General features: G+C 48.3%; 1 protein-coding gene across 4 annotated transcripts in view; it reads left to right on the top strand.

The window, feature by feature from the left end:
- The first annotated feature begins 4,267 nt into the window (after window positions 1-4,267).
- Window positions 4,268-19,704, top strand: part of NSF (N-ethylmaleimide sensitive factor, vesicle fusing ATPase) — an 82,612-nt gene continuing 67,175 nt past the window's right edge. For 2 of the 4 annotated variants that reach the window (XM_082331626.1, XM_082331627.1), the window contains exons 1-2: window positions 4,268-4,352; window positions 17,636-17,721. In XM_082331626.1, coding sequence (XP_082187752.1) covers window positions 4,341-4,352; window positions 17,636-17,721 — 98 coding nt within the window. In that variant the 5' untranslated portion in view covers window positions 4,268-4,340. Of the gene's footprint in view, window positions 4,353-9,836; window positions 9,919-17,635; window positions 17,722-19,031; window positions 19,107-19,704 lie in introns of those variants that run through there. The other 2 variants (XM_082331628.1, XM_082331629.1) reach the window with 2 other exon arrangements.

Below are 19,704 nucleotides of genomic sequence, written 5' to 3'. Positions count from 1 at the left end.
GAATAAGCACTCCTCTCTGAAAAGACGATCTTCTGTGGCTACCTGCGGATGCAAACAGGCTCTACATCCAAAGCATGTGGTCTACAGCGTGATCTTCCTTCTAGTTTACACCGCAGTTACACCAATGTATTACACAGCTTTTTTCAGGCACATTTTACAAATATGTGAACATGCAAAGTCAGAATTAGTGTGGAACACAGCTCCATTTCTTATACTAATTATGCCATGTCTTCTCCTTAGTTATCTCCTTGTTCAGCGAGGACACCCAGCACTTACATGACTTGTGATCTCAAAGAATGAGGAAACGTATAGGTAGAAGGGGCTGCTACAGATTTGTGACACCCCCCACACCTGCTAAACCATACACACTCATTTATTTCAGAAATGGAAGTTTTTCAGGACACCAAAAACCATTTTCCCGACACTCCCGAGCTGTTTCACAGCATCTGTTACCATAAGACAGGCCCAGGTCTAGGCAATGCCGGGCCTTGGGCGGCCCCACACAGGAGGGGCCGGAGAAAAGCCTGGTTGTGGCTGCAAACACCCCGCGGCGGGAAGGGCGCGAAGCCTCGCCCAGCCTCAGCCCTGCTCGGTTACCGGCGCCCAGCCGAAGCCGGAGCCCCGGGACAGCTCCAACCACCCGCTGGGTTTCTGACAGAACGAGTCGCACGGCCCAGCCTCCCCCCAGCCCCCGGCGCGGCCCCCTCCCTCACCTCCATGGGCGAACCCCGGGGCGGTGGCGACGGCGGCGGCTACCGGCGGCCGCCTGCCCCGCGCGCGGCCATGGCGGGCCGCCTGAGGCGACGGGCGGCCGTTAGCCTCGCGCCAGGCCAACCGCCGCCCCGCCCCGCGCCCTCGAGGGGATTGGCCAAGCCCTGAGCCGCCTAGCCAATGAGGAGCCGCCCGGCTCCCTCGCACCTCCCCGCACCGCGTGACCCTCCCCGTTCCCCACGAGGTCATCAGGCAGCGAGCGCCCGCAGCTCGCCTCACGGCAACAGAGCTTTATTTCTATTGGCCCCTACCCGCCAATGAAAAATCTCCTCGCCGACCCTCCCGCCAATGAGCGGCCGCAGAGGCGTTGTTCACCCGGAGACAGCGCCGCGGCCGTTGAAGCGGCCTTGGCCCTTCCCGCCGCAACCCCCGGGCCCGGCCCGCAGCAGGGCGGCCCCGAGCGGCCCCTCAGCGCCGGGAGCTGCCCCGGCGCCTCCCCGGAGCGCTGCCCGGCTGCCGCGGGGCCGCAGCGGCCCCGGCCCGGCTGCTGTGTGGGGGCAATGCCGGAGGCAGCCCCCCGGGCCCTGTCAGCCCCGGGCCCTGTCAGCGGGGCTGCCCTCAGCTGCTGCCGCTCCGGCTCCACGGTCCCGTGCGTCACCCACGGGAGGAAGAGGGCACCTCCATCGCCTGTCACCGGTGGCAGAACGGGTCCCCGGCCTTGTGCCACGGCTCCCTGCCTGCAGCGGGGCCCGCTGGGCTGGGACCCTGCTGGGAGCCAACGGCTGAGGGTGCCCCAGAGCCGCCGCATCGAAAGGAGAACCCAGAGGGAGCCCGATGGAAGAGGGAGCCAGCTGAAGCAGCGGGGTCTGCGTGTCTCCAGCCCTTGTTTCCTTACACTTCTCATCCTTGCTGCTGGTTTAGATAACTCTGCCAAGTGTATGAATACCACTGTTTTCACTAAAAAGGACTAAGGAAAACCTAAAAGCCCTGAAACCAAACCATCCTCGTTTTCACTTCTCAAGCGATTTTGCTTTTCAGTTCTCAAGCTATTTGTAGGGAATCTAGGGACGTTGTTGCCACCAGCTGCATTTGGGCACTCGGGACGCAGATGTTGTGTCTGCTGGAAGCCGGAGGTGAAGGGCTGGGCCCCCGGCCCGGGGCAGGGCTGCGGGACCTGCCCCGGCGAAGGCGCTGGCCTGGTTCCGAGCTGCGTGCCCTGGGCTCCCGGCAGTGCCGCCCTCTCAGCCAGGGAGACAAGCCACGGCCGGAGCCCCGGGCCAAGCCGGGGTGGGCTGGGGTCCCCTTTGGTGCTGGATCTGAAGAGGAACCGGCGCGACCTTCGTGTTTGGTTTGGGGAGATTTTTGCCTTTTTTTTCCCCTTTGAAATGGTGAAATACCATTTTCCCCCTCTGAAATGGGGGAGCGTGGCCGCTCCACCCTCGCTGTCCCCTCAAGTCACTGTTTCCCTACAAATTCAGAGGTTTTATTGCCAGTGTTTGTTTCTGCAAGAGACTCTTTCAAGGCCACGTGGCAGAGAGATTTGGGAAGCTCAGAGAGAGGAGAATCCCCCCGGAATTCCATCATCCAGCCGGAGTCCGCTGCTGGGGCTGCAGCAGCACCACTCCTCCAGGGAGCACCCTCCAGGCCAGACACCTTTGCCAGCTGCGGAGGAAAATGCTGTTTCAGTGGACGCAGGCGTTCGCCTGTCGGTCTCACCGCCGCTTTCGCAGGTAACTGAGGCTGGGAAGCAAATCCCCCGCAGCGAGAGCCGCCCAGTGGTGCCCTGCCCGAAGCCGAGGGGTTACCTGCAATATTTAACCACCGCTTTTCAGAGGTGTTTCCCCGGTGCGGTGACTTTTGTTGAGAAAGGGACACAGATGGAGAAACTCTGCTCAGCTGCTGTGCGAGTGGGAAGAACACAGGCTCATGGGGGGAAAATGAATTCTTGCACTGTTTTGATCTGCCCACAACAGATTTAGGTGTCAGCTCGATTTCTTTACCCTGCACTCACACTCTGCACTGAGGTGCATCCGTGGCCTGAGGTATCAACCCACCCCATTAAGTGCCCCCCCGTTTTCCATGAACTTGGCGTTCCCGTCTGGGTTACAGTTGATGTTGCTACCTGTTAAAGGCAGCAAACCGGCAGTTAAAATTAATATTTTATTATGTTGTCAAAGCCCTGTGCAGGAAGTGATGTTAACAGGCTGCTAATGCATTAAAGCTCACCCCCCGAATTGATTTCCAGGCTGTTGAGGTCGGCTTTGGAGCCAGTATTGAACCTTGCTTCGGAATCCAAGCTTTTGCCGCCTTCCTCCCTCAAAGCAGAGTCAAGACTAAAGGCCGTAATTGGAATTTCATTCTCCCACAGAACATTACACAGGGGGACGCAGCTCTGTGAACAAGCTATTTTCATCTCTCAGCATGAGACAGTTTATCCAATATGATCTGTTGCTCTTAAGAGTGAAGCACTATTTCAACCAAATCCCCCGTACGGATCCATATCCAGAAGCCTGGCTGCAAAGATTCAGTAAGTGCTCAAACAGGACCAGGTTACGCCAGCTCCATGTACAAGCAAGAGCTGCAATGGGCAGAAGACACTGATGTCGTGAGCGAAGGCCTAGCAATGGGCTTTAGCAGCCCCAAGCCCTCCTTACCAAAGAATGAGGTTAACGCCAGGCTTTGATGTGCTGAGAGACCAGAGTAGCACCTCTAAGATCCCATTATCTGGCTTTCAGGCTTGCACACACCTGTAATTTTGTAGCACAAAGCATAAAAATATGCTGTTAGTATAAGCCAGATGCTGTTAAATGGAAAGCCACTTCGGAAACAAAGGTAAGCCATTGGATGCACTGTCAGAGGCGGCCACGGCACCCCATTTACAGTACCCAGAGCTGCTGTATGATGCACTATTTGGCGCAGTTTGACAGATTTAGAGTCCCTTTCGTTCCGCAGAGCACTGTAAACCCCCTCGCTGAACGCTGCTGAGGACTCCATGCTTAGGGGCTCAGAGACCTGGGGGTCTCCAAGCTCTGGCAGACCCCTCCCGCTGCCGGCGGCGGCTCTGCGCGCAGGCCCGTCCCCGCTCAGCTCTCACACCCCGGGGACGCGGCCCTGCCGGCCACCCCCGGCCGCCGCCCCTTCCCTCAGGGCAAAGCCCGACCCATCCCGCGCCCCGGCAGTGTCCCCAGCCCCGCCTGGGGCCGGCTCTGCGCCACCCGGGCCCGAGTACCGCGGTGAAGCCCCCCCCGTTACCGAAGGCCGGCAGCCCCCGGGACGCGGCACCCCCTCGCCCGCCCGCCCGCCCTGAGGAGAGCGGCGGCTCCTCCCACACCGCCCCGCGCACGGCCCAACCGGCCAATCCCAACAGCGTTCTCGACTGACGTACGGCAGAACGCCCTCCCCCCCCGCCGCTAGACCAATGGGCGAGCGGTACCGGTACCAGGCGGCCGCCGGTGCCAATCCGAGGCCGCCGGCCGTGCGGAGGGCGTCACCGAGCCTCGCCCCTCAGGGACCCGCCCAGTCCCGCCGCGGCGCCTGCGCTGTACCGCCCCCTGGCGGCTGCGGGGCGGGACCGTCGCTGCGGCGCGGCTGTCAGGCGGCGAACGCGGCGGGCTGGGCGCAGCGGCAAGATGGCGGGGCGGGTAAGTGGGGGGGGGAATGGGAACGGACCCTTCCCGCCCTCCCCCGGCCCCCGCCGCTACATCCCCTCCGCTTCTGCTCCTCGCTGGGCGCCGGGGTGGTTCGGTGGCTTCTCGCAGCCCCGCTGCCGGGGTGGTAGCTCAGCCCTGGGGGGGTGTGGGGTCCCCTGCGGTTTCTGTGAGGCTGTGGTGACACCCCCCCCCCGCAGTGGTGTGGGGGGCCCTGAGGGTGCTGTGAGGCCGGGGCGGCCCCTCTGCCTCTGGGGGAGGACTGCAGGGTCCCCGGGGGCGCTCCGAGGCCGGGCTGGCCCCTTGATGATGTGGCCTGTGGGACAGGACCGTGGGGCTCCCTCAGGAGCGCTGTGAGGGCAGGGTGACCCCTCTCCCCATGGGGCAGAATTTTAGGGTCCCCCAGGGGTGCTGTGAGGCCGGGCTGGCCCCTTGGTGGTGTGGGGCAGGACCGTGGGTTCCCTCAGGAGCGCTATGAGGCCAGGATGACCCCTCTCCCGGTGGCTGTGATGCAGGGTTTAGGGTTCCCTAAGGGTGCTGTGAGGTTGCAGTGGCCCCGTGGGATGCAGGGCAGGATTTTAGGGTGTCCTAGGGGTGCTGTGAGGCTGTGGTGATGCCTCGGTGCCGTGGGGTGAGCTTCTAGAGCTCCCTCAGGAGCACCATGAGGCTGAGGTGACCCCTCTCCCTATGGGGTGTGGGCAGGATCGTGGGGTCCCCTACGAGTGCTGTGAAGCCCTAGTGACCCCTCGGTGCTGCTGGCAGGATTTAGGGTCCCCTAAGGGTGCTGTGAGGCTGCAGCAGCCCTCAGGCCCTGTGGGGAGCAGGGCAGGATTTTAGGGTGCCCTAGGGGTGCTGTGAGGCTGTGATGACCCCTCTCCCTGTGGGTTGTGGGGCAGGGTCCTCTAAGGATGCTGTGAGGGTGGGGTGACCCCTTGGCGCTCTGAGATGTGGGACAGGATTGTGGGATTCCCTGAGGGACTCCATGAGGCTGGGGTGACCCCTGTCTCCATGGCGCCTGTGGCAGGATTTTAGAGTCCCCTAAGGGTGCTAGGAGGCCCTGGTGACCCCTTGGTGCTGTGGGATATGGGGCAGGTTGGTAGGATTCTTTGAGGCCCTAGAGAGTCCTCTGCCCTGTGGGCATCAGCCAAGCATCATCCTGTGTTGTGAGTCCAAATTGTGTTGTGTTAAAACACACGTTAAGGGTTGTGCAGTGATTTTATTCCATATTTATTTAAAAAATAAAAAATCCCTTGTCAGTGACTGCTTAGATAACATCAGCAAGTGGCCAAAAAGACCTTAAAATGTGAAGAAACAGTCTTGTCTGTCACATCACTTTTTGTAGTGCCTTGTATATCCCCTCTGCTTGCAGGTGTCCATCTCCAAGTGCCGCAAGGTGCAGTTAAGATTGCTCTTCTCTTTGCTCTGAGCTCAGTCATGCTTTGCTGGATATCAGCTTGTGAAGGTCACATTTTTCATTAATGTCTGCTTCAGGCTGAAATCTTCTGTCTTAGCCAAACAATTCTGTGATTGAGATCTTGGGGAATAGGTTTTCTCATAGTTTTTTTGTGTTGTGGTTTGTCTGGTGGATACAACGACAGATGGTGCAGTGGCGTGATGCAGAGCAGTGGAGGTTAGAGCAGTGGTGAGAAATTTGGCCCAGTGATAAGCGGTGCGTCACAGGTGAGCAGATCTACTCGAGTGCCACCTCTGAAATGTTGATTAATTGAGAAAAAAAATCACGTTTTGCTGTCTCTCTCTTGTTAAAAGCTTGTCATCTGTCCCCGCTCCAGATACATGGTCTCACTTTCTCCCTTGCACCTTCTTTCTTCATCTCACCCTTTGCAGCTAACCCAGGAGAAATCTGTGTGCTTTGACTAGCTTTTTTTCAGCTTTCTCTTGCCAGAAACGGGAGCCCAGTGCTTTCATCAGTGGTAAGATCATTTTAGCCATAATGAACGTCATTCTGAGACTCCTTGTAGCCTAAACCAGTCTGGCTGCAGCAGTCTTGTCTTACCCGCTGCTCACTGACTCCCCCAAGCCTGCCCTGAGCCTTTTCAGTGTGCTAAGTCGACAGACAAAACTATCCGTGCAGTTTGATGAGTTAGTTTGCAGTTGCCCTCGTGCGCTGGAAAGGCTCAGTGAACGGTCTGAGTGCTGGAGGTGGTGATGGGGGACGTGGAGAGGAAGGAGAGGGATCAACCTCAGCTTTTTCCTGCTGCTACGAGCTTTTGGGCTACCGAACACCTGGAAAAATGTGCCTTTATTTGGCTGACTTGGATGCCTGGTGGAGGAAAGGGGGGATTTATGCAAATTTAAGAGAAAGATTGGAGCTTAATTGCCTCATAATCTGGCAATTTGAGTGGGTGATGCTTTCCTCGGGTTGCGAGGAAGCTTCTTACTATTCAGTGTTTTCATGATTTATCTGCAAATATAGTTGTTGCAGAATTATCAGATTATTTAGTGCTGTGAAGAGAGTTCTTAAGCAAAGTGTTTAATATAATTTTCTGAGCTTGATCCAATCTTGCAGTGTGTTTAATGCTGTTAATGTAAATTAACAGCTCCCTCCAGCTTGTATGTGGGATAGCAGCAGCTCTGAAAAGGATGCGGAGGTCAGGGTGAGCAAGCAACAACATACGTTTCGGATGTGACATTGGAGCTATTGTCGTCCTTGTCTGTATAAATAAGGAAGAGTAGGTAGGAGGGTGGAGGTGTGTGATATCTCTAGGTGCAACAGGTGAGTCTGATACTGGGACACTGATACTGTTCCGTTGTCAGCATTTTTAAAAGGTGCTTAAACCTGGAGAATGGGTAGAGGAAGCTTCAGTGACTACTTCTGGCCTGAAAAAATGTCCTGCAGTGCAATTTAGAGCTTAGCCTCTTTTATTAGACTCATGTGATTTGATTTGTGTATGTATACTTTTACAGGGAGAAATGAATGGCTTTCCTGATGTAGAAAAGAGACAAAATCTTTAAACTTGTAGTACCACTTTAAATAATTTAGACAAATGATAAGCCAGATCTTACTAATTATCTAGTGCTGTTTCAGGTATATTACCCCCCTCGCTTAATTGCACTGGTTTTCCTCAGTCACAAGGAAGAGACAGTGATTAATGGTGATGGAAGTTTACAGGAAGAATAGTTAATGATGATTAGAAATAATGGCTGTTTCTGTTATAATTTATTCTGTATCTCTCTCTGCATGGTAATCATGAGGTATGCAAATGGAGCACTGAGTCTTGCCAAGACATCAGCCAGCATCTACTACAGAAGAGGGAATGGCATAAAGCTGTCTAGCTGTGTCCGTAGTTGGTTACGGATCCCTTGTACCAAGACTGGACCTCTGGAAGTTAACTAGGGCTGTCTGTAGCTAATTGATTTGAACCTCGTTAGGAATTAGTTCTCTGCCTTGTTCCAGCCAGTGTCAGGTTGTTGATCCAGAATGAGCTGTGTTTCTGCTTGTGTTGTACCAGATTGGAGAGCTACATAGAGAAATGGTGTAGGGAGTGAAGCAGGTCCGTGTGGCTGCAGCTTTACTCTTGCAAGCTGGCAGGAGGTCTGGCTTTCCCCAAAGAGGAAATCACGCGTGCTGATCGTCGATGTTGGTGATGATCCCCTACCAGAGAGACTGGTGTGTGTTTCTTTAAGAAATATTGAAGTTTTGTAATAGCTGCAACTTGTATAACAGTTCATGGTGAGTAGAAATAATGGCTGCTTTATATTGTACAAATGGTACAACACCTTAATTTTTCTTTATTTGCTATTTGGGACTCATTTCAAGTGGAATTGCCTTTAGCCCAGCGATAGGAGACACTCACCTCTTTGCTTCTCAGATTCACATCTGCACTGAGCTGGGAATGATTTTGGTTTCACTCGGGTACTGGTAGATGTTGGTTTACCTCGCAGAACTGTGCCGTAACTCCACTAGAAGAGCCTGTGACTTGAGCAGAAGATGTATTGCCGACATCTGTGAAATCAACTGTCAAATTGAGAGGGCGTAGCGGTAGTGGGCAGGGTGGCGAAGGACGGACTGTATCCCTCGGTGTTTCGTGGTGCCGAAGACATTGCTGGACTAACGCGTGCTCTCTTGTACTCCTTGCAGTCAATCCCAGGGCAGTTTTAGGTTGGATAGTTTGGTACAGACTTTGAAATAATGAGGGTTGGATTTCATGTTTATGGGTTAAAGCTGTAAAGTCTGATTTCTGCTAACATATGGAATCAGCCTTCATAGATGGCAGGCGTCATCAGGCAACTAAAGAAACATTTGTGAATCAACGCAGTTCTTTCTTGCAGTGTGGTACTGATCCTTCTATCATCACTTAGCTTTTTTTAGTGTTTCTTAATATGTGATATGAAGAAATAGGTTTTTAGCAATGTTTTAGGGAAATAGGAGAAAACTAAATCTGAATCTCTGTTTCTGAGATCACTTCTGCAACTGCGTATCTGTCTTGTGAAATCATCGCAAATAGACTTGTATCCTTCTTACAGGACTTCTGCATTATAAAAACCCATGCTAAATTATTTAGAATAAAATTCTGACAACCATGTGACCATGTGAATGTTTGTGAGCGTGGGATATCTGACCCTTGTCATCTTTGATTAGCTTTAATTTGTTGCAGAAGCAGTGTCTCCAAGGCTTATACCTAAAAAGACAACACGATAGGGAGATGTCAGTGCTGCCTCTCCATCTCCAGTTTTGGGGGTGCTGGTATGTCACACCTCTTTTTTTCACTGTGGACAGGCCAAAATGACTACATTTTGTTAAGAATTTTTCTTAGTAGCAAGAGTCTGTAAAAATCAAAGAAGCTTTTTGAGGATCATTTCAAGTGTGAATTTCTTAAATATTACTTTTTTTTTTTCCATAGCACAGCAAGATCTTCTCTCTTCCTATCCTCTGTTCTGTGTCCTGTACCTTAGAGCACAGAGGTCGTTCAGGAGAAGACCCTGTGGTTTAGGAGATGCCCTAGCTATGAATTTGGAGGAAGTTCTGTCACAAAATCAGATCTGCTTGAGTCCACAGAAAACCAGGCCTTAGAAAACAGCGGTACTTATATTTTGCTCAATTACCCACCAGGCAGGACATGGTTTTCAGTGGAATAAAGTTATCATTGATTCCTTTCTTTACATGAAAATGTAAAAAAAACCGCTGAAAACTAAAATATAGGTCCTCATGTCATGTTTTGATCTTTTTTTGATCCAGGAGTTGGTGGATACTGTCCAAGTGCACTCACAGGTGTGAAAGAGGACAAGCTTTAGGAAGACCTGGTGCAGTGAGTGCTAGCTGACCCCTGAGCAGTGTGACAGATAGCGATGATCTTAGTAACTGCAATATTTTTTGGAAGGACGAGGTCCAGAGTGTGGTCTCTACATGAGGCAGTCATTCGCATACCTGTCAGGGTGCTGTCTCAAATCGGGGAAGTCCTCTGGCAGCGACCGGAGTTTTGTGACTCAATTTCCATATTGGCTGTCTTCAGAAGTTTGTTTGACCCCCAGGAACTGGAGAGTTGTGTTGGAGAAGATCTGTGAACAGAAGAATTCAAGCAAGGAACAAGCAGTCGCTACAGTAAATAGAAAAGCTTTCACACAGTACCCTATTACTCTGCATTTGAGCCAACTGATAATGCTACTGCTGGTTAAATCAAGGCTGAATATGTAGTTCTTCAGGCGCTCTCTTGCCCTGCTGCTGCGCTGGTGTGCTCCTTCCTGTGTGTGTGTGTCAGGTACTCAGTTCAGGAAGGTCAAATGTTTGCAGCATAAAAGGATTTAACATGTTTCCCTAGTCTCCTGGGATGCAATAAAGCAATGACATGTTTTTTCTGTAGAAAATACAGAAATAATTGAAAGGTATTGCATCTTAAACACAAACCGCTTGTAACTGGGTAGTGTTCGGTACATCAGTCAGTGTCCTGGAGTAGTTTAGTGCCAGATGCAGCCCATCAGCGGTGAGGTGAATTGCAAATACGCAGGGGTAGCAGCATCTCTGGCTTTCACAAGGCAAATTCCAAGTTTAAGGGGATATTTTTAACCTTGTCCCTATTGCCATTGGGTAACTTTTCTAAATAAATGGGAAGAAATTTGCATCCATTAGGTGTCCTCACAGCTAGCGTGTCAAAATCCTGTGACTTGCATCCTACACTGACATCTTAGACATGGTTGTGTGATGTTTCATTCCTTTAAGCATTTTTAAGAGAGGTTTAGATGAAACACCACAAGTAGCAATTCCCTGTAATTAAATTGTTGATCATCTTGGCTCACGGAAGAAATGTGAGGCAACATCCACTCCAAAATGGATGTGTTAATTACAAATGCACATATTCTGGGTCATTATTGCTTAATTGGAAGGTGACGTTGGTGTTCATGCTAAACTGTTAGGAAACTGTTTCCTGGTTCTATGGCACAGCAGCACAGATGTGTTTTCTGAAATCACTTTACTGATCATATTGTAAAGAACTGATGTGGAGAATCGCATCTTTGGGCAGAGCAACCTATTTAGTTAGCTTATAGATGCTACATGATACTAGTAGCTCGTAGAAGTTCTCCTTTAGTGTGCTTGTTTCTCCTGCTCTTCTGGATCAGGCAAACCTTTCAGTCTTGGAACTGTAAATCGTATTTCTGATAACATTGCAAAATAATGGAAACCGTACAGCCAAGTTCCCAAGGCTACGTACATCTTCTTAACTGCACTGGGTAAATCGGCATTGGAGTTACAAAGCTCCCGTTGCAGCACTGAATTCGTGTGGCTGTAAACTTTGCAAACAAAGGGCAAGCAGCAGTCACCACCCTAAAAAACAATATCCTTTAATTGCTAAGATAGGCACTTCTGTCCTAATAAAGTGGCTTTCATGTGCTAAGACGGAAGTGATTTCTAGATTACTGCCCAGACCCATGAGAGGAATGCACGTCTGCTATTAGACAAAGAAAATGGAACCTGTGTTAAGTGTATATTGTGTATAAAGAGCTGGCAGTGAAGACTAGCGGGTGTCTGTATTGCTAACTCCGGCTGATGATTGGGCTTGACCTTCCTTGCTTATGTAGACAGCTCTACCTGTTAACAGATGAGAAGGAGAAAGTTACCGGTGGCACAGGCACGAAACAGTGCGGGGAAGAACATTCCCTGTTCATTTCTGGCCCTGGATGATGCAAGAGGCGGTGATGTGAACTCTTCCCTCTCCCATTTTTAAAGCTGTTTTGGCCTCTGTGTCGGCCAGCCCCTGGTGCGTATGCGGCGTAGCCGCGTTCGCCGTGGTGCCTCCTTGGCCGCCTGAGGTGATTCATGCCGGTGGGAGTGTCACGTTTGGGGCGTGTGGGAAGGAGCGTTACATCTCATCTGTCCTTCTTGTCTGGACTCTGTTGAGGCTGTCTCAGTGTTGGCTTGCTCAAAGTTCCCTGGCTTTGACAAAAATTTGATTTAATTCTGAGTTTTTAACTTTCCTAATGTGTTCCTTTTTTAATAGGAGAAGAAAATTGGTATTTATGAGCTTGTTATCAAGAGAGAATGCAGCTCCTTCCTGACAAGTATAAAAGCTTCCAGCAAAGTAAACTAGAGGTCAAACGGAGCAGATGGAAAGGCCGGTGCTGAGCATCCAGTCAGGGCTGCTTGTCCTGGGGGACAGCCTGCTTAACCTGCTGGGCACAGCAGGGCTCCTCTGAGTGACTGTAGATCTGGGAAGGAAACCTGTCTTGCCAAGCTTCCTGTTCCAAAAAGTTATTTGTAGGTGTTTGATCTCTTCTTGTAGCTGCAGAACTCTGGAAGCTTTAGTCAAGTTTTTTTTTTTTTTTTTTTTTTTTGGATATGTCCAGAAAAACCCTTTACAAGCTAGTAACTTCCTTATTTATTGATTTATTTTTTACATTTTAGAAACACAGCATTTAGAACATCTCCTGTTGCTGGGTCTGGTGCCTGTTGTAGGCATCATGTTGTCATCCCTTTCATAAGTATTACTGAATGCTGCCTTTAAAGGAGTTTTGGCTTTGTCTTTGCTGCTTCCCACTATAGGCTGTTACAGTGCTGGCTTCCTCTGCTGGTTAGGAACCCTTTCTTAGCTGCTGCTCATTAGCTGTGATAGTGTAGCTATCATTTATAGCAATTTCTTCTGTCCTTTAGTGTAGAGTTGTTTTTCCTCCCTGTTATTCAGCTCCATGGTGTGTGTGTCTGTAGAGAGAAGGTAGCCATAATCCTCTTCAGGCTTTCCTGTGCTGGGAGAGCTTGATTTGTCTCCTTCTCCCAGGCTATTGCTGACCCAGCTCTGCTGCAGCTCCGCTTTCTGCGTGCTAGAGCGGGTGTTTGTTGTCTGTGTGCAGCTGGCTCCTGATGTTTGCAGTTTAATGTTCATCTCAGGCTCTGTTGTCACTTGATCCATTGGATCTTTACATCGGGCAATGCTTCATGCATGTCTGCTTTCCATCAGGAGCATAGTCTTGGATAAGGTAGGGTCTACACATCATCATCTCAGTTTCCTGTTTATCTTCAGAGCTCCTTTAATATCACAATTCTTCCTTTCAAACTAATTTTATTTGCAGCCTTTTAGTGGTGAATGAGTGTTTGACTTCGAACACCTTTGAATCAGCCACCAGGCAGGCACACATCTGCTCGGTCCCTAGTAAATATGGACTAAACTCTCTTCCTGAGCGTAACTCCTGCACGGGTTCTTTGTTGCCCTCTTCCCTGGGTGATGAAGCTCTGGGCTTAAAGGTACTTTGGCGCCTAACAGCTGTTATGGAGTGGGGATCCCCGTTTCTGTGCAGCTGGCAGCGGGCTCTACAGAGGAAACTTAAATTTCTAGTAGCCAGAGTCGTCACGTTCCTAACGCTTGTCTGCCAACATCGGCACGACAGAAATTACATCTATGTACATACGCATGTACGTGTACGCATGTATATCTATGTCTGTATGTTTTACACAAAGAAAAATTTTAAACTTATAACACTAACGCTATTTGGCTTATATAAACCCCATAGAAACAGTGCACAGAACAGATCCTGCCTCAGCTTTAGAAGCTGTTTCATAATCTCTTGGGTGGGATTAGGAAATGAAACGAGTTAAGCTGTGTGAAATGAAGAGCATCTCTGCCTTAGCATGTAATATTTTAGCTCTTCTGTTCAATAACAACTGACAGGTAGTAGCGCACTTCTATTATGCACCACCAACTTATCTCCTGTGAGGTCCGAGTAATGGGAAACATGTTTTTCTTTAGCTTCCTCTATCATCAGCCTTAACAATTCACAAATATTAACCATATTTTTATACTATGTGCTCACCCACACAACAACGTAATATAGTGTACTATGTGTAATATCCCAGAGATTTTATTATTCATTCTTTTCCCAAGTCATATTTTAAACAAGCAGTGCTTTGCTTTTGCTTCGGATGCTTGTCTTGAAATTCAGAAGGAGAAAAGATGTGTTTTATGTATGTATGAAAATACCCAAATAACTTAGCATTGCTTTCTGGGCTGAGCTCTCCTAAAATGCAAGACGAACTCAGTTTCATATTTTTGTGAAGGAAAACTGGAATCCATGCAACTTAGAAACAAAATCTTGGAAAGATTAGACATTATGGTGGTTGTTAGGAAGGTATTTGTTCTTTGGGGCAACTTTTATGTTGCAAAAATAAAATATATCAGCATCACCGAGCCTCCCGGCACTGGATTTTCATGGTTAGCATCAGCTCAGTAGCAGAAGAGTAGAGGCAACATTATTGCTTTGTCATAAATCCAAAGGTGAGGTCCTTCACGTTTGTCTTTCAGCACAAGATTTATCAGTGCATCGTGTGGTCTCGTTTTTCTCTCGGTAAACAGAAGGAATATCGGAGTAGACCTCTGCGTAGACGTGGATTTAATAGCGGCTGCTGCATGACCGTAGGTGGATGAGGGATGCCTCTAGCTGAGGATGCTTTAGAACGAAGGCACTGTCTCAGGTGTGGAGTCCCCTCCCTAGAACTTCGCTGTCCTTGGAGCCTCCTCCTTGCATAAACCAGAACAATAACTGGAGGCAGGGAAGGCTTCTTTTGCTACTTCAAGCCTAATCTATCTATATTGTGGACACGGACGTAACTGCAACCTGTGAAGATGTCTATGGGTCACCTTCAAACTAGTATTGACGGCAGCGTAACTGCAGCAGATGGCATTCGCTGTCAGCTGCAAGATCTGCTCTAGTGGTTTGCTAGAGCTGAGCTTTAGCTTGCCTTGCCTAGTTGCTAGCAGTAACCTGCTAGTTAGCTTAAAATTAGCTTGTGTAAATTTACTCGAAGATTTCTTAGAAATACTCTTAAGGGTTTTGCTTCCTCTGTTCCCTGAGGTGTGGTGTGCGAGTGCAGGCAATAAGAGCGCTGGATGGCAGAGAAGGGGAGAGGGTGCAGGGTTCCGGGAGTCCTTGTGCTGGTGTCCTGGGAAGCTGGAACCCAAAATGCAGGAGCTTAAAGTGTTCCTTGACAGTTCTACCCCTGCATATGACAGCCCTCCAGGCTCCGGTGGCTCACGTTACAGCTTTGGACTGCATTTATGCCAGAAGGATTTATTCAGGAGCAGCCAATGCCCACGTCCTTGCCGCGACAGCTCTGTCACTTGACAGACGCGACGAGCGTCCCTGCGAGCAGCAGTTCTGGGGATGTGAGCGCTGGGGTGAGGAGGGGGGAGGCAAGAGGCAGCCCCTGCGATTCGCCCCATCAGTGTGTTCCTCCTTCTTGTCTGGGTGCTTTCCAGTTTAATCATCTCTTAAATGACCAGATTTCCTCAAATTGTCCCTTGTACACTCATGAAAACCTGTCTATTGGGTGACGCCCTTTTCCTGCAGCAGCTGTATTATGTTAAAAACACTTCCGTATATTGATAATGTATTGAAGTTCTGCAAAATGGTCTTGGAGCTTGAGGAGGGCATATACTGGAGAGCTGGGAGCACAGCGCAGATTACAGATGCGGTCTGAAACGTCGGTCATTGCCAAAGGAGAAACGGACTTCTGCCCAGCACCCCAGAAGGAGAATGTGCTGGGCTATGGGATGGCTAGCACAGCCAGTGCTGATACTGCTGCAGAAGCAGCTACGTTATTTCACGTGTCAGATACCCAAGGATCTTTTGCCACGCACCTATCACATTGTGGAGCTTGCAAAAGGAGCCCTTGGTGCTGGATTTGAAATGCGTTGCTTTATATTTATGCATTTCATTTAAGCCAAGCTTGCACGTTCCCAAAGACGGACAGGAATAACGCACAAGGATGGCAACTTTGCCAGGCGCTTGCTGCTAACCTGTAGGAAGCAGTTTGTCAGTAAGGATTAAAAATGCAGTTGAGGACTAGTGCTGTAAAAAGCTTTAATCCAGAAGCAGTGTTCAGTTTTCTCGAAATATCCTACCTAATGCGTTTTAGCCGGGCATGCCCTTGACGAAATAGTCCCCTCACAAATGGAGGGAGAAATGATAAAATGGTGAATCCTTTTTTGTGTGAAGGGCCCAAAGATGGTGAGCCTTAACCGGCAGGTTGTGTATTTCAGAAGTCCACTGATGTTCATATATTTTTTATTACAAGAATATTTAATTGGATCTCTTATTACACTTCAGACTCAGGTAGATAAATCTGTTTCAGGGCTGAAAATGGAATCCTTTTCTATTGTCACATATGTCAAGGGCAATTGAGCATTATTCAGTAAAAATAATGAATTAGTCCTTCTCTAAATAGCAAGTACTCTAGAAGAATTACATTACGACATAAAAAGTTGATTTGAGCTATAGGGCAGGCTTGCTTCAGTCCGCACGGGGATGAATTTTCTCCGATTCTTTTCTCAAATGGCCCAAAGGCGTAGGGGGGAAGGGGGAGCTGGATGTTAACTCATGGGAAATTATCGAGATGTGTGCGTTAGGATCAGTGTGTTTCCTTCTCTTGTTGCTGGGATTTAAGGGTGTCTTAAGAGAAAATCCATTCGGAATTGCTTTTAGCAATAGGTTGACACTGACAAATAGTTTCTGTTGCACTGCCTGCAAATTTGTAGCTGACAAAGAAAACAGTTGTGCTTTCATTCTAAAAATAACATCCTGGGGGGTCAAGGTTAGCTTTTTTCCAAATTATTTGTTTCGGTCTACAGCTAATGTTGGAGACATCTCACCTTTTCCATCCTTTTCTCTACTTCTAGAGGCATTTTGAGGCCAGTTTTCATCTTTCAGCCACTGTTTTGTGGAATAATTCTGCAGAAGCAGATGGGGTTAGGGATGGAGGAAAGGGCTGCAGTTTCTCTTTGGTGGTACTCTGCTGCACTCCTGCTATGTGCTGTGTGCTGCCCCGTAACAGGATGGGGCAGCCTGGGCGGAGGGTGGTGGTATTTGGTTATTTTAGCTGCTGATTCGTGAGTAATAGTGGAGGGGAAAAAAGTTGAACAGATACCCTTGAAATCAGATTGCTCCTTTGACTTTAGGGGGAAAAAAAAAAAGGAGGGGGAGGACACACCTGCAAAATTTGTTGCAGTGATTTTTTTTAATAGTGATAGGCTGGAACTGCCTGTTTAACTTAATTTTCTTCTGTTTGTTATTGATCTGTGATGTTTCCTATAGAGTAGGAAATATTATTTGCATCATGATACTTCTTTTGAGAAGTTTTATACAGAGGTTCTGTGGAGTTGGATAGCAGCTGGCTGAGAATTAAACCTTCCAGCAGACTTTCAGTGCTGCCCTGTACTGCTTTGTTCAAAGTATGTATAGCCAGAATGGATGTGCTCGGATTTCAGTTTTCAGAGTAAAGTGAGGAAAGAAGAAAGGGAACATCTTTATTCTGCCCTCTTTTCGCCACGCGGTCTCTCTAACCGAGCGCAGCAATGTGAGATCAGGTTACCCAGGGTTGTAGTGGAACTGCTCTGCCTCTAGGCTGCTTTGCCTTACCAGCTTTCAGAATATCCCAGTGTCTCTTTACTTGGCAAGAAATGCCCTCCAGTGAACGCTTAGCTGCCTGCTGGCGTGTTGCAGGGTTCAGGGGAATTGCAAGTTAACAGCATTTGCCTTGCAGGCTTTTCCCTAGGTAATTTTTAGGTACTTTCCTAGGTGTGGTAGAAAATATAAGGTATACTAGACTCACAAAATGAAGGGCGTTTGGCTCCAAACATCTATATCAAACAGAAGTGTCTAGAGAAACGGTGAAGAGAGGAAGAGGAGCTTGTCAGTGCCAGTGGACTATGGTCGCAGAGTATGTTAATACTCATGAGACCTATTTGTGTTCTATGGATTTATAGAAGTTTTGAGGCTTGGCTTAGTAAAGGAAAAATAAAATTTTATTTGATAGTTTTTTTCCTCTCTCTCTTTTGTAGCCTATGCAAGCAGCAAGATGTCCCACTGATGAACTGTCGTTAACCAACTGTGCTGTGGTGAATGAGAAGGACTTCCAATCTGGGCAGTAAGTGTGCACTGTTGCTCTTTCAACTTTTAACCAAAAAGCAATTGTTTTCAAAATTTGGATGGAGGTGGAATGGAATTTCAGATTTGGGAAGGTGAATACAGTAGGTTAATTAACAAAACTTCTGCGTCTTTAGAGACCAAAACTTCAAATGTGCCTCTTTGGCAGGACTGGAGATACTGAAAAAATGGTAAATTTTTCTCTGAAGCATTTCTTGCTTGGGAACTGGATCTGCTTAACTAATTATAATCACCATTTTAATGAAGGGCTTCAGGCCTTTTTTGATTTTTTTTTTTTTGTTTTTGCTGTTGTTCCTGTTACATAGTTAGAATATTTGAGCTATTTCAAGTAGATTTTTATCATTTAATTGTGTTACTAGGGGCATCTTCTCACTTTCACATCATATTGGAGTGCTGAGCAGCGTCAGTAGAAACTCTCTTGTTCTAGGGGTTTTCGTGCACAAGAACAAAAGGGGAAGAAAACCAGAGTGTGGGCACAACAATTTGGATTCTTTAATTACAGTTCTGTGGTGACTGATAGAAGCTGACTCTGGATTTTACTTTTGTGAGAAAGGAAGAAAACACACTAATTTTTCAGCCCAGCCCACACAGAAGGGCTTTGTATTAAAAGAAGCCAATTCAAATAATTAGTTTCCTTGCTTTGCTAAAACTGTATGGTGGCTCTCTAAAGGATTTCAATATGTAGGTTGTAGATAGAAGGAATTAATTTCAGCAGAAAGAGAGAGGATCACATGCAGCAGAAGGTGGAAGAGCTTGGGTTTGAAAAATGGGAAAAAATGTTATAAAAAGCTATTGAATGATACACTTAGGGCCTTAGCAAAAAATACGTGGCCCAGATGAATTCTGCTACGGATGGAGAACGAAGTGGCTGTGAACTGTGGGGAGCAAGGGAGCGATGTGTTGTAAGACTTGCCTCTTTTTCTTCTGTTAGTCTGCTGTGCTGCTACCCTGGAGAGCTGTCCTGGCCCTTCGGTGATTAACTGACCTGTGATTTCACAAGCTCACCTGTAATATAAAATACCAAACCAGAACAAAAACACTGCCCCTAAAAAAAGCCCTGAACAAGTACAACTTTTAGAGTCAGAAGCAGGCAACAGTATCTGCTTGGGCAGGGTAGTGTCCTGCTATCTTCAAATGATGTTTTTTCTCCAAGTAGATTTTTTCAAAGTAATTGACTTACAAAAATACCTGAACTGAGCATTGTACCTCATGCATTATAAAAATGCTAATTTCCTCAAATATGAATGTCCTGGAGGGACCCAGCTTCCAGACCTGCAGCAGCTGGCTGCTCTCCGTGCACGCTGAGAACCCTCCTTCATCGCGCTTATGGAAGCCTGCAGGAAACGATATCCCGAGACTTGCCTGGTAAGCAGGCTGGCCACGATTCTGGCTGTACCGATTCTCTCCAAGAGCTGCTTATTTCTAGAAATTGGGGCTCATAAAGAAAGCAGCATATGTTTGGTTGTGAGCAGATGCTGTAAATCGCTTTGAAAAGTGTAAGACTGGAGTACAGAGAAACATCATGATATTCAGCTGCGACTGAAGGATGTAGTCATTCTGCTGCATTGCAGATATACTGAGCAAGACCGTCCTTATGATCTGCTGCAGTAGCTTGCACGCAGTCAGCAGATCTGGTTTGTGTCGTGCTAACCATGACTGGCTGCACAGAATATTTTTTTGGTAACAGCTACACAAAGGGCTTTGCTTTAATGCTTCCATTTGGTGCTCACGGTCTAGGGCTGGGAGTTTGACCTTGGATCCCCAAGATGCTACTGTAGATCTTTTCATGCTTCATTTTCTGCTTCATGCTTCATTTTTCGCATCCTGTAAGTTGGACAAGTATGAGTCACCATTTTGTGACGCATGACTTCATGGGATGCAGTGTGTTATTATAGTACCGTGTTGGTTTGATAAGTTCCACCGTCTTAAGTTCCTGTGACATACTTCTGTCTTGAGGACTCCG

Source organism: Platalea leucorodia (assembly GCF_965183815.1).
Source record: "Platalea leucorodia genome assembly, chromosome: 22".
NCBI lineage: Eukaryota > Metazoa > Chordata > Aves > Pelecaniformes > Threskiornithidae > Platalea > Platalea leucorodia.
This window is presented reverse-complemented; position numbering and strand designations above follow the sequence as displayed.